Source organism: Anolis sagrei, chromosome 9 (genome assembly GCF_037176765.1).
Source record: "Anolis sagrei isolate rAnoSag1 chromosome 9, rAnoSag1.mat, whole genome shotgun sequence".
Lineage (NCBI taxonomy): Eukaryota > Metazoa > Chordata > Lepidosauria > Squamata > Dactyloidae > Anolis > Anolis sagrei.
In genome coordinates this window covers 34867129-34882243 of record NC_090029.1, presented here as the reverse complement: position 1 = coordinate 34882243, position 15115 = coordinate 34867129, and the positions used below count along the sequence as shown (strand labels likewise).

Below are 15115 nucleotides of genomic sequence, written 5' to 3'. Positions count from 1 at the left end.
CCTTTCATTATTATGAATTATTAAAAATATAATAATATATTTTTTACATTTCCATGTTTTTCTATTATTATTATTATTATTATATTTCTTGCTAGAACATTATTCCCTTTTATGATTATGATTGATTAAAATATAATAATAATAATAATTTGTTAAAATTTCCGTGTTATTTGCATTTATTATATTATTATTATTATTATTCTATTTCTTGCTAGAACATTGTTCCCTTTTATGATTATGATTTATTAAAAAATTAAAGAATAATAATTTGTTAAAATGTCAGTGCTTTTTTGCAATTATTATTATTATTATTATATTTCTTGCTAGAACATTGTTCCCTTTTTATGATTATGATTCATTAAAAATATAATAATAATAATTTGTTAAGATTTTCGTGTTTTTAATTCTTCTCCTTCTTCTTCTTCTTCTTCTTCTTCTTATTATTATATTTCTTGCTAGAACATTGTTCCCTTTCATTATTATGAATTATTAAAAATATAATAATAATTTGTTTACATTTCTGTGTTTTTCTATTATTATTATTATATTTCTTGCTAGAACATTATTCCCTTTTATTATTATGATTTATTAAAAATATAATAATAATAATAATTTGTTAAAGATTTCCCTGATTTTTGCATTTATTATTATTATATTTCTTGCTAGAACATTTTTCCTTTTTATGCTTATGATTCATTAAAAATATAATAATAATAATTTGTTAAAATTTCAGTGTTTTTCTATTATTATTATTATTATATTTCTTGCTAGAACATTGTTCCCTTTTTATGATTATGATTTATTTAAAAATTAAATAATAATAATTTGTTAAAATTTCAATGTTTTTTGCATTTATTATTATTGTATGTCTTGTATTTATATTATTATATCATATTATTATATTAATATTATTAATAATAATTTATATTTATATGTATTATTATTATATTTCTTGTATTTATATTATTATATTATATTATTTGTATTATTATATTTATATTATTATTAATAATTTATATTTATATTTATATATATTTATATTTATTATTATTTTATTTGGTATTAAAATGTAGCTCCCTTTCCGGGAATTCATTATTATATTTATTATTATATTTATTATTATTATTATTATATTTGGTGTTAAAATGTAGTTCCCTTTCCGGGAATTCTTTGCATATATTTTTATATTTTTATTTTTGTATTAGTAGCTCCCATCTTGCTGATAGAGTAATGAAGTCAACCTCGAGGTAAATCTCATTCAGGCAACCAACCTCACTACCTCTGAGGATGCTTGCCATAGATGCAGGCGAAACGTCAGGAGAGAATGCCTCTGGACCATGGCCATATAGCCCGAAAAAACCTACAACAACCCAGTGATTCCGGCCATGAAAGCCTTCGACAAGACAATCAACCTTACTCTCGGAAAGTCTAAATACTGTTTAATCCGTTTCAGACTCCCAACATTAATATCTTGAGGAGGAAAGTGATTTTTTCTTCAGAGGGATGTGTGTCTCTTGAGGGGAGCAGAAGAGGTAAAAAGGCGGCAGACGAAAAGGAAGGAAGGAAAGAAAGAAAGAAAGAAAGAAAGAAAGAAAGAGGAAGGAAGGAAAGGAGGGAGGAAAGAAATAAAAGGAGGGAAGAAAGAAATAAGAGAGGGAGGAAAGAAAGGAGCAAGGGAGGAAGGAAGGGAGGAAAGAAATAGTGGAAGGAAGGGAAAGAGGGAGCGGATAAATAAAAGAGGGAGGAAGAAAGGAAAAGAGGGGAAAGGGAATAAAAGGAGGAAGAAAAGAAGGGAGGAAAGAAATCAGGGAGGAACGAAATAGAGAGGAAGGAAGGAAAGGAGAGAGGGAAGAAATACAAAAAGGGAGGAAAAGAAAGAAGCAAAGGAAGAAGGAAGGTAGAAAAGAAATAAAGGGAGGGAGGGAAGAAAGGAACATGGGAAGAAGGAAGAGAGGAAAGAAATAGACGAAGGAATGGAAAGAGGGAGCGAATAAATAAGAGAGGAAGAAAGCAAAGGAGGGGAAAAGGAATAAAAGAAGGGAGTGAGGAAAGAAGGGAGGAAAGAAATAAGGGAGGGAGAAAAGGAAGAAAAGAAGGGAGGAAATAAATACGAGATAAAGGAAGAAAGGAAAGAAGGCGAGAAGGGAGAAAAGAGGGGAGAAAAGAAATAAAAGGAGGGAGGAAAGAAGGGAAGAAATAAACGAGATAAAGGAAGGAAGGAAAGATGGGAGGAAATAAATAAAAGAAGGGAGGGAGGAAAGAAGGGAAGAAAGAAATAAGAGAGGGAGGAAGGAAAGGAGGAAAGAAATACGGGATAAAGGAAGGAAAGATGGGAGAAAAGAAAGAAATACGAGAAAAAGGAAGAAGAGAGGAAAGAAATACGGAAGGAAGGAAGAAGGAAGAAAAGAAGGGAGGAAAGAAAGAAATACGAGAGAAAGGAGGGGAAGAAGGGAGGAAAGAAATATGAAACGAATGAAATGGAGAAGGAAGAAAAGAAGGGAGGAAAGAAATAAAAGGAGATAGGGAAGAAAGAAGGGAAGAAAGAAATAAGGGAGGAAAGGAGGAAAGAAATACGAGAAAAAGGAAGGAAAGAAGAGAGAAAGGAAGGGAAGAGGGGGCGAAAGAGATACGAAAGGAAGGAAAGGAAACACGAGAGGAAGGAAGGAAGGAAGGGAGAAAGGAAGAAGGGAGGAAAGAAATATGGAAGGAAGGAAGGGAAGAAGTAAGAAAAGAAGAGAGAAAAGAAATAAAAAGAGGGAGGGTAGAAGGAAGGAAAGAAAAGAGGAAAGAAATACGAGAGAAAGGAAGTAAAAAAAGAAGAGAGAAAAGAAGGGAAGAAAGGAGGGAAGAAAGAAAGGAGGGAGGGAGGAAAGAAATAAGGAAGGAAAGAAATATGAGAGGAAGGAAGGAAGGAAGGAAAGAAAACGAGAAGGAAGAAAAGAAGGAGGAAAGAAATACGAAAAAAAGAAAGGAAAGAAGATTGAAGAAATAAGAGAGGAAGCAAGGAAGGAGGGAGGAAAGAAATAAGAGAGGGAGTGAGGAATGAAGGGAGAGGGAGAGAAAAAAAGGACCAAAATGCGGGGTCGGGGCATCCTGCCTATTGCGGGTGGAAGTCGGGATGCAGCAGTCACTCACATCAGGAAGGTTTCGGTTTATTTGATTTAGTCGGGACAGTGGGATTCGGATTGAGAGACCCAAGGTTTGTGGGGAGGAAGCCTGACTTTGACCTCTCCTTGGACCTCTCCCCAGCCTCAGAGCCACATTCCCATTCCCTCCAGTCTGCATAATTATCAATAATAATACTAATCAGATGTCATTCAATAACGTTGGGGGGAAACTTGAAGAGTTTTGTCCCCCTGTCTCCAAGGAATGTGTGGGTTCAAGGTCCCTTTGGGGGGGCCCCTCAAGGATGAACAGGACTTGGTGGCACAGACCCCAAGGAAGAGGGAGGAAGAGGAGGAGGAGGAGGAGAGAGGTGTGTTGGTGAGCCTGGAGGGAGGGCGGGGGGCTCCCCGCTTCAGGGCTGCCGCCCCCAGCCCCCCAATGGCCGGCCTGCCTTCCTGCCCCCCTTTCGAGGTGGGGCCGGAGGAGGGAGGTCCCTTTTCTTGCCGGGGTGACCAACGCCGAGCGCCAGAACCAGGAGGAAGAGGAAGAGGAAGAAGGAAAGGGACTCCTCCTTTTGGGTGAAAGGCAGGCAGAGAGAGAGAGAGAGAGAAGGAGGAGAGAAGGAGAAGGAGAAAGAAGGAGAAGGAGGAAAAGGAGGAGGAGAAGAAGGAAGAGAAGAAGGAGAAGAAGGAAAAGGAAAAAGGAGGAGAAGGATAAAGAAGGAGGAGAAGGAGAAGAAGAAAGAGAAGAAGAAGAAGGAAGAGGAGGAGGAGGAGAAAGAAGGAGGAGGAAGGAGAAGGAGGAAGGAGAAGAAAAAGGAGAAAAGAGGAGGAGGAGGAGAAGGAGGGAGAAGGAGAAGGAGAAAGAAGGAGGAGAAGGAGAGATAGAAGGAAAAGGAGAAAAGAGGAGGAGGAGGAAGAAGAAGGAGAAGGAGAGATGGAGAAGGAAAAGGAGAAAAGAGGAGGAAGAAGGAGGAGAGAAGGAGAAGAAGGAAGAAAGAAAGAAGAAGAAGGACAAAGAAGAAGGAGGAGAAGGAGAAAGAATGAGAAGGAGAGAAGGAAGAGGAAAAGGAGAGATGGAGAAGGAGAAAGAAGGAGGAGAGAAGAGGAAGAACAAGGTAAGCCTCGGCTTTCCCATACTGAGGGGGATTTGGAAGCTCTGTTGTTCTTGGAGGGAGGGGCATCATATTGGCATATACAGGCAGCCCCCATGTTTATAAGTCGGAACTGGTACATTTTTTTTCATTGCCACTCCAGCTCTATGTATATCTGTAGCTTTGGGTCATATAGGGAAGGGTTCACACACCCCCTGTGGTGTTACCTTTGCTCCCTTCAGGTGATTCCATGAGAATGGGATTTGGAAAAATGAGGCTCATTGAGGAAACTAAGACTGGAGATAAAGCTTCACTGGGGACCCCTTTCTACCCTTTCCCCCTGATAATAACTCTTCTGGGAGTGGATTTCCCTCCCGAGGGGTAGATTCCTCTCACTTCCTGTTGTCTCAGTCGCGTTCTTAACTATGAGTCGGATGTTCGTAACCCGGGGACTGCCTGGGCGCCTCTTTCTTCTGCCTGGAAAATAAATGCTGGGTCAGAGGGGGCGACGGTGGGACACAGGAGACAGGAGGAGGCTGAGTTGGAGGGGGCTTCATGGACATTGAGGTGCGCCTATATAAAAATGTGTATTATCTGTGTATATCTAAATCCATATCCATGCCCATGCTCATACCCATACCTATATCCATACCCATGCCTATATCCATACTTATATCCATATTCATATCCATACCCATATTTATATCCATACCTATATCCATACCTATACCTATATCCATACTTTTTTCCATATCCATATCAATACCTATATACATACCTATATCCATATTATACCCATACCTATATCCATACTTTTTTCCCATATCCATACCAATACCTATATACATATCCATACCCACACCTATATCCATATCCATACCCATACTTATATCCATATCTATATCTGTACCTATATCCCATACCTATATCCATACCCATATCCATACCCATACCTATATCCATACCTATATCTATATCCATACCCATATCCATACCTATATCCATATCCATACCCATACCCATATCCATACACATATCCATACCTATATCCATACCTATATCTATATCCATACCCATATCCATACCTATATCCCTACCTATATCCATATCCATACCCATACCCATATCCATACACATATCCATACCTATATCCATACTTATATCTATATCTATACCCATGCCTATATCCCTACTTATATCCATATCCATACCCACACCCATACCTATATCCATATCCGTACCCATATCTATACCCATACCTATATCCCTACCTATATCCCTATCCATACCTATACCTATTTCCATATCCGTATCCATATCTATATCTAAATATATCTACATATCCAACATGACCAACTTTGAATACTATATGGGGAGGAATTGACCCTCGATGCTGGGAGTTGTAGTTCACCCACATCCTTATGCATTTTCTCAATGGGAGCATTCATTAAAAACAAAAGTAAACAATGACTATTTCTTATAATCTGGGCATTGCAGGGTGCCTAAGATTATGTGTGTGTGTGTGTGGGTGTGTATCTCTCTCTGTATATAGGTATGTATTATACATACACACATACACACGGGTGGGTCAAATATATATATATATGTGTGTGTGTGTGTGTGCATCTCTCTCTGTATATAGGTGTGTATTATACATACACACATACACACGGGTGGGTCAAATATATGTGTGTGTGTGTGCATCTCTCTCTCTCTCTCTGTATATATATAGGTGTGTATTATACATACACACATACACACGGGTGGGTCAAATATATGTGTGTGTGTGTATGTGTGTGTGCATCTCTCTCTCTCTCTGTATATAGGTATGTATTATACATACACACATACACACGGGTGGGTCAAATATATATATATATATGTGTGTGTGTGTGTGCATCTCTCTCTGTATATAGGTGTGTATTATACATACACACATACACACGGGTGGGTCAAATATATGTGTGTGTGTGTGCATCTCTCTCTCTCTCTCTGTATATATATAGGTGTGCATTATACATACACACATACACACGGGTGGGTCAAATATATGTGTGTGTGTGTATGTGTGTGTGCATCTCTCTCTCTCTCTGTATATAGGTATGTATTATACATACACACATACACACGGGTGGGTCAAATATATATGTGTGTGTGTGTGTGTGCATCTCTCTCTCTCTCTCTCTCTCTATATAGGTGTGTATTATACATACACACATACACACGGGTGGGTCAAATATATATGTGTGTGTGTGTGTGCATCTCTCTCTCTATATATATATAGGTGTGTATTATACATACACACATACACACGGGTGGGTCAAATATATATGTGTGTGTGTGTGCATCTCTCTCTCTCTCTATATATATATATAGATGTGTATTATACATACACACATACACACGGGTGGGTCAAATATATATGTGTGTGTGTGTGCATCTCTCTCTCTCTATATATATAGGTGTGTATTATACATACACACATACACACGGGTGGGTCAAATATATATGTGTGTGTGTGTGTGTGTGCATCTCTCTCTCTCTATATATATATATATATAGGTGTGTATTATACATACACACATACACACAGGTAGGTCAAAACGTCTTGCCTCCTGGGTCATTAAAACGTTATAAATGAACTTATAACAGCAGAAGTTGCTCCAGATCTTCGCCTGAACTGTGCTCTACTACACAAAACAACACAACTCAAAATCCGCTGGCCGAATTGCTGCCAAATTTGGCCACAAGACACCTACTAACCCAAGGAGTGACCATCGCTTAAAAAAATGATTTTGTCATTTGGGAGTTGTAGTTGCTGGGATTTATAGTTCACCTACAATCAAAGAGCATTCTGAACTCCACCAACGGAGGAATTGAACCAAACTTGGGACACAGAACTCCCACGACCAACAGAAAATACTCGAAGGGTTTGGTGGGCATTGACCTTGAGTTTGGGAGTTGTAGTACACCTACATCTAGAGAGCACTGTGGACTCAAAACAGTGATGGATCTGGACCAAACTTGGTACGAATACTCCATATGACCAAATATGAACACAGATAGAGTGTGGGAGAAATGGGCCTTGATATTTAGGAGTTGTAGTTGCAGGGATTTATAGTCCACCTACAATCAAAGAGCATTCTGATATTAATTAATATATATTAATATATATATTAATAATATGTTAATTAATAATATATTAATATATTATATTAATTATTAGATTATATTGTTGTTATTTTGTTATTACTATATTATATTCTTGTAATTGCAATTATAATATGATTATTATTATCATATTATAATTACAGTTACAATAATTATAATTATAATATTATATTATAATATAATAATATCATTTTAATATTATAATCATTATATTATATTATAATCATTATAATAATATAATATAATATAACATAATATAATATTATTGCTGCTGTTGTTACTACTACTACTACTACTACTACTTGGGCCAAACTTCCCACACAAAACCCCCATGACTAACAGAAAATACTGTGTTTTCTGGTGGTCTTTGGCGACCCTTCTGACACCCTCTCACAACCCCCAGGTTGAGAAATGCAGCCTTAAGGCCATCCAGTCCACCTCCCTTCACCAGGGCAAGAAAACATAATCAAAGCCCTCCTGACAAAGGTCCATCCAGCCATTTGGGAGACCTCTCCCAAAGTCCCAACCCATCTCTCTAGCCTCACGCTTGCTTCCTTCTCTTGGTCTTGCGTCTTGCGTGTGTTTGGATAGATGGACGGAAGGACGGACGGCTAGATAGATGGATAGATGGATGGATGGATGGATGGATGGATAGATAGATGGATAGATAGATGGATAGATAGACATATAGATCGATGGATGGATAGAAAGATAGACAAACATATATAGACAAACATATAGATACATGGATGGATGGATGGATGGAGAGAGAGGGGGTGAGAGATATAGATGGATATATAAATAGATAGACAGACAGATGGAGAGGTAGACGGATAGATAGCTAGACAGACAGATAGATGGATGGATGGATGGATAGATAGATGAATAGATAGATAGATAGATAGATGGATGGATGGATGGATGGATGGATGGACGGACGGACGGACGGATGGATAGATAGATGAATAGATAGATAGATAGACAGACAGACAGACAGACAGACGGAGAGGTAGATGGATAGATAGACAGACATATAGATGGATGGATGGATAGATAGATAGACGGATGGAGAGGTAGATGGATGGAGAGATAGATAGATGGATACATAGATGGATAGATAGATAGATGGATGGAGAGATAGATAGATGGGTGGATAGATAGACAGACAGGCAAACAGATATGGAGAGGTAGATGGATAGATAGACAGACATAGAAAGATGGATAGATGGATGGAGAGATAGATGGATGGATACATAGATAGATAGATGGATGGATGGAGAGATAGATGGATGAATGGATGAATAGATAGATGGATAGATAGATAGATAGGCAGACAGACAGACAGATGGAGAGGTAGATGGATAGATAGATAGACATATAGAAAGATGGCTAGATGGATAGAGAGATAGATTGATGGATGGATACATAGATGGATGGATACATAGATGGATAGATAGAGATAGATGGATGGATGGATGGATGGAGAGATAGATAGATGGATACATAGATGGATACATAGATGGATAGATAAATACATACATACATACATACATACATGGATGGGCAGACGGATGGATGGATGGAGAGATAGATAGATAGATAGATAGATAGATAGATAGATAGATAGATAGATAGATAGATTGGTAGATAGATGAGTCAGGCAGCAAAGAGAGAAAGCCAGGGAGGGAGGAGCCCCCTTTCTGGCAGGGCCCCCCAAGAGCCTCCGGACAAAAGGCTGGGGACGCCGTCGTCGTCGTTGAGCTGCGAAGCACGTCCAGCGCCGGGACGCTTGGGTTTCAAGGGGGAAAGAAAGGAAAGGAAGAGAGAAGGCAGGGAAAAGAGAAAGGGGGAAAGGGGGAGGAAGGCGAGGGAGGAGAGGGCCGGGAGGGAGCCGGAGAGGGTCCAAGGGGCGACAATCCCAATTCGGGGGAAAGTTGGCACCAAGATTCCCAAAGGAGAGTGGCCCAGTCTAGTAAGGGATTAATAATAATAATAATAATAATAATAATAATAATATACATCACACAGTCCTAGACACTTGGGAAGTGTCCGACGTGTGATCCAATACAACAGCCAGCAGAGTGATACAATACTACTACTACTACTACAATCATAATAATACAACAACAATAATAATGTATTGTCGAAGGCTTTCATGGCTGGAATCAGGCATGTAGCCAGGGGGGGGGGGGGGGGGGGGGCTCGGGGGGCTTCAGCCCCCCCCGAAATTTTCATGGTGGTTCGCGAAAAGGCCTTATTGGTGCATTTTTAAAACTGTTATGTTTATTCATATCATGATCTGATCACCATACTCAATATATCCCATATGCATGGGGGTATTGGGGTAATGATACAAAAGGTTTGCTAGGGTAGACCCTCTTTCACTCAGACTCAGCCCCCCCCGAAACTCAGCCCCCCCCCGAAACCCCCCCTGAAAAAAAATTCAGCCCCCCCCGAAACGAAATCCTGGCTACGGGCCTGGCTGGAATCACTAGGTTCTTGTGGGTTTTTTCGGGCTATAGGGCCATTTTTCTAGAGGCATTCTCTTCTGACGTTTCGCCTACATCTATGGCAAGCATCCTCAGAGGTAGTGAGGTCTGTTGGAATTAGGACAATGGGTTTATATATCTGTGGAATGGCTGGGGTGGGGCAAAGAGCTCTTCTCTGCTGGAGCTAGGTGTGAATGTTTCAACTGACCACCTTCATTAGCATTTGAAGGCCTGCCTGAGTCTGGGAAAATCACTTGCTGGGAGGTGTTAAGATGTGCCTGGTTGTTTCCTCTCTGCTGTTTTGCTGTTGTAATTTTAGAGTTTTTAAATACTGGTAGCCATGAAAATGAATAAAATTTGGCTACCAGTATTAAAAAACTCTAAAATTACAACAGCAAAACAGCAGAGAGGAAACAACCAGGCACATCTTAACACCTCCCAGCAAGAGATTTTCCCAGGCTCAGCCAGGCCTTCAAATGCTAATGAAGGTGGTCAGTTGAAACAATCACACCTAGCTCCAGCAGAGAAGAGCTCTTTGCCCCACCCTGGTCATTCCACAGATATATAAACCCATTGTCCTAATTCCAACAGACCTCACAACCTCTGAGGATGCTTGCCATAGATGCAGGCAAAACGTCAGGAGAAATGCCTCTAGAACATGACCCTATAGCCCGAAAAAACCCACAAGAACCTAACAATAATAATATTTATTTATTTGCGACATTTATATGTAGTCCTTCTCACCCCGAAGGGGACTCAGAGCAGCTTACTATATATATATATATATATATATATATATATATATATATACACACACACACCCACCCACACACACACACACACATACATACAATATATTATATTATTAGCATAGTACAATATCAGCATTAAATATTACTATATTGTACTGTACCATTATATTGTAATATTATTAGTAATATTTCATGTAATATACATATATAATTCTAATATCATAATATTATTAGTATTATATTGCATTATATTATAATTTTATGCATATTATATGTATATACAATATATTATATTATATTACATTATATTATATTATTAGAATAGCACAGGAGACAAGGTGGAACTGTCTTCTGCCCCCAATACAATAATAATACAACAATAATACTGCAACAACAATAGTACAATAATACTACTGCTACAATAATAATACAAAAATAATACAATAATAATGCAAAAATAATACAATAATAATACAACAATAATAATGCAAAAATAATACAATAGTACTACTACTACAATAATAACACAACAACAATAATAAAATAATAATACAATAATACTACTACTATAATAATACAATACTACTACTACAATAATAATACACTAATAATACAACAACAACAATAATAAAACAATACTACTACTACAATAATAATAATAATAATAATAATGCAGTAATACAACAACAACAACAATAATGCAATACTACTACAATAATAATAATAATACAGTAATACAACAACAATAATAATGCAATACTACTACTACAATAATAATAATAATAATACAGTAATACAACAACAACAATAATAATGCAATACTACTACTACAATAATAATAATAATACAGTAATACAACAACAATAATAATGCAATAGTACTACTACTACAATAATAATAATAATAATACAGTAATACAGCAACAATAATAATACTACAATACTACTACTACTACTACAATAAATAATAATAATACAGTAATACAACAACAACAATAATGCAATACTACTACTACTACTACTACAATAATAATAATAATAATAATAATAATAATACAGAAATACAACAACAATAATAATACAATATTTCTACAAAGCAGTTAACACAGGCAAGGGCCAACTTGGGCCCTCTAGGTGTTTGGGACTAGGATTTTGGACTTTGCGACTGCATTTGGGCTCCTGAATTGTGGGGTTTTCTCATAGCCTTGCCTCTCTCTACTCTGGGGCTGCAAAGGGGGGCAAGAAGAGGGGTCTTCTGCGGCCTTGCCCTCCCTCCCTCCCTCCCTCTTACTTTCTTTTCTTTCCTTTCTTTCTTTCTTTCCCTCCCTCCCTGTTTCCCAGGGCCTCTGAAGCAGCGGGGGGGGGGGGGGGTGTCCCCCTTTCTCCCTCCTTCCTTCCCTCCCCTTTTCCATCCATCCATCAAACCCCAGACAGACACACAGAGAAAGAGAGAGACAGGCCAAGTTCATGAGCAATCGCCCCCCCCCCCCCCCGGCCTTCCAAGCCCCCATTTGATGCCTCTCTTTGACTTAAACAGACCTAGTTAGTTTGGGAATTTCTGGCCAAAGAAGGTGAATGCACACCTCAGGAAATCCACAATCTCTGGAAGCATGTTTATGTTTTGGCCCCTTCTGACTTTGGCCTGTTTTGACCCCCGAAAGGCAACTCAGGTGGTTTCAGATGCAATGACTTGCATGACTTAAAAACCCTGAATTTTTCCAAAATGGTTTTGATGCCTTCGGTTAAAACAATGGCACAAATGTGTACCAGCTGATGGTGACTATGTTGAGCCTGGTACTTTTGTGTACAGGACAGTTCAGGCTATGCTCTGGAGCAACTTCTGCTGTTATAGGTTCATTCACCACTTTTACAAGACCCAGGAGGCAAGACTTTTTGACCCACCCATAATTACATATTTTATATCTATATTACATCTTTATAAAATCCACATTGAGCTGGATTATATGGCAGTGTGGACTCAGATAACCCAGTTCAAAGCAGATAATGTGGGATTTCGTTCAGCTGTGTGGAAGAGGCCTGGGTTATCTGAGCCCCCCTCCATACAGTGTGTGTGTGTGTGTGTGTGTGTGTGTATATATATATATATATATATATGACATTTATATGCCGCCCTTCTCACCCCAAGGGGACTCAGAGCACCTTACAAGTAATATACCTCCATACAGTGTGTGTGTATGTGTGTGTGTGTGTGTATATATATATACCGCCATTCTCACCCTGAAGGGGACTCAGCTTACAAGTAATATGTCAATCCAATATATTATATTATTACCATAGCACAATATTAATATTATATATTACTATATTGTACTATTATTTATTTATTTATTTATTTCTTGCATTTATTGACCGCCCCTCTCAGCCCGAGGGCGACTCGGGGCGGTGAACAACAACAAAAAAGACAGTGTACAATAAATCACGACAATACAAACCAGACAAATACAACATAACATATACTTATACTAAAAATCCGCTTCGTCAAGTCCTGGGGTCATAGCCAAAATTCATAGTCCTAGTTCATTCCAGTGTCGTTTCAAGGTACACTCAGTTGAAGGCCTGCTCAAAGAGCCATGTTTTCAGGCTCCTACGAAAGGCCATCAAGGAGGGCGCCTGTCTAACTTCAGCAGGGAGGGTGTTCCACAGCCGGGGGGCCACCACCGAGAAGGCCCGCTCTCTCGTCCCCGCCAGACGCGCCTGTGAGGCAGGCGGGACCGAGAGAAGGGCCTCCCCGGATGATCTCAAGGCCCTCGTGGGCTCGTAGGCCGAGATGCGGTCTGCAAGGTATTTTGGGCCGGAACCGTTTAGGGCTTTGTAGGATAACACCAGCACCTTAAATTGGGCCCGGTAGCGAATCGGCAGCCAGTGGAGCTGGGACAGCAGGGGCGTTGTATGCTCTCTGCGTCCTGCTCCGGTTAACAACATGGCTGCCGCGCGCTGGACTAGCTGAAGCTTCCGGGCCGTCTTCAAGGGCAGCCCCACGTAGAAACTGCCTTTCTGGCCCCTCTCTTCCCTCTGATCTCAGAGCAGCAGTTAGTGCTGGGGTGTGTGTGTGTGTGTGTGTTCCCAACCAATGACACTGGAGGCATTATATACAATATATTATACTATAACGTTATACTGTAGTATAATTACTAATATTACATGTAATATAAAATATATAATTATAATAACATATTATTATTAATATTATATTGTAATACATTATAATATCACACATATTATATGTATATACAATATATTATATTATATTATATTATATTATATTATATTATATTATATTATCGCCCCTCTCTTCACTCTAATCTTAGAGCAGCAGTTGGTGCTGGGGGGGGGGGGGGCTCCCAACTGATGACACTGGAGGCATTATATGTATACATACAATATATTATATTATATTATATTATATTATATTATATTATATTATATTTTAACCATGTACCCCTACTCTGCCAGCTCAGTTTTAATAATGTCTTGTTGTACTGCTTTGTTATTGTTTTTGCTTAACTGTTTATTTGCTAGGTACTGTATTGTTGTATTGTTGTATTGTGTGGGCTTCGGCCCGTTGTAAGCCGCATCGAATCCCTTGGGAGATGCTAGCGGGGTACAAATAAAGTTATAATAATAATAATAATAATAATAATAATAATAATAATAATAATATATTAAATGCACAGTGCAGGAGACAAGATGGAACTGTCTTCCTGGCCCCTCTCTTCACTCTGATCTCAGAGCAGCAGTTGGTGCTGGGAAAGGGGGGGGGGGGGGGCTCCCAATTGATGACACTGGAGGCATTATATGTATATACAATATGTTATATTATATTATATTATATTATATTATATTCAGAGTGCAGGAGACAAGATGGAACTGCCTTCTTGGCCCCTCTCTTCCCTCTGATCTCAGAGCAGCAGTTAGTGCTGGGGTGTGTGTGTGTGTGTGTGTGTGTTCCCAACCAATGACATTGGAGGCATTATATACAATATTATATTATATTATATTATATTATATTATATTATATTATATTATGTGCAGGAGACAAGATGGAACTGCCTTTCTGGCCCCTCTCTTCCCTCTGATCTCAGAGCAGCAGTTAGTGCTGGGGTGTGTGTGTGTGTGTGTCCCCAACCGATGACACTGGAGGCATTATATACAATATATTATATTATATTATATTATATTATATTATATTATATTATATTATTATGTGCAGGAGACAAGATGGAACTGCCTTCCTGGTCCCTCTCTTCACTCTGATCTCAGAGCAGCAGTTGGTGCCGGAGTGGGGGGGGGGGGGTCCCAACCGATGACACTGGAGGCATTATATATATATATATATATATATATATATATATATACACACACACACACACACACACACACACACACACAATATATATTATATTATATGCACAGTGCAGGAGACTGGGGGGGGGGGGGCTCCCAACTGGTGACACTGGAGGCAAGATAGAACTGCCTTCATGGCAT

The 15115-nt window shown here is 38.8% G+C and overlaps 1 protein-coding gene across 1 annotated transcript in view; it reads left to right on the top strand.

Moving 5' to 3' along the window:
* The window catches only part of LOC132762317 (octapeptide-repeat protein T2-like), a 138153-nt gene that overhangs the window by 9128 nt on the left and 113910 nt on the right, over positions 1-15115 (top strand). The window contains exon 2 of the mRNA XM_067471480.1: positions 3489-4222. Coding sequence (XP_067327581.1) covers positions 3489-4222 — 734 coding nt within the window. The remainder of the gene's footprint in view (positions 1-3488; positions 4223-15115) is intronic.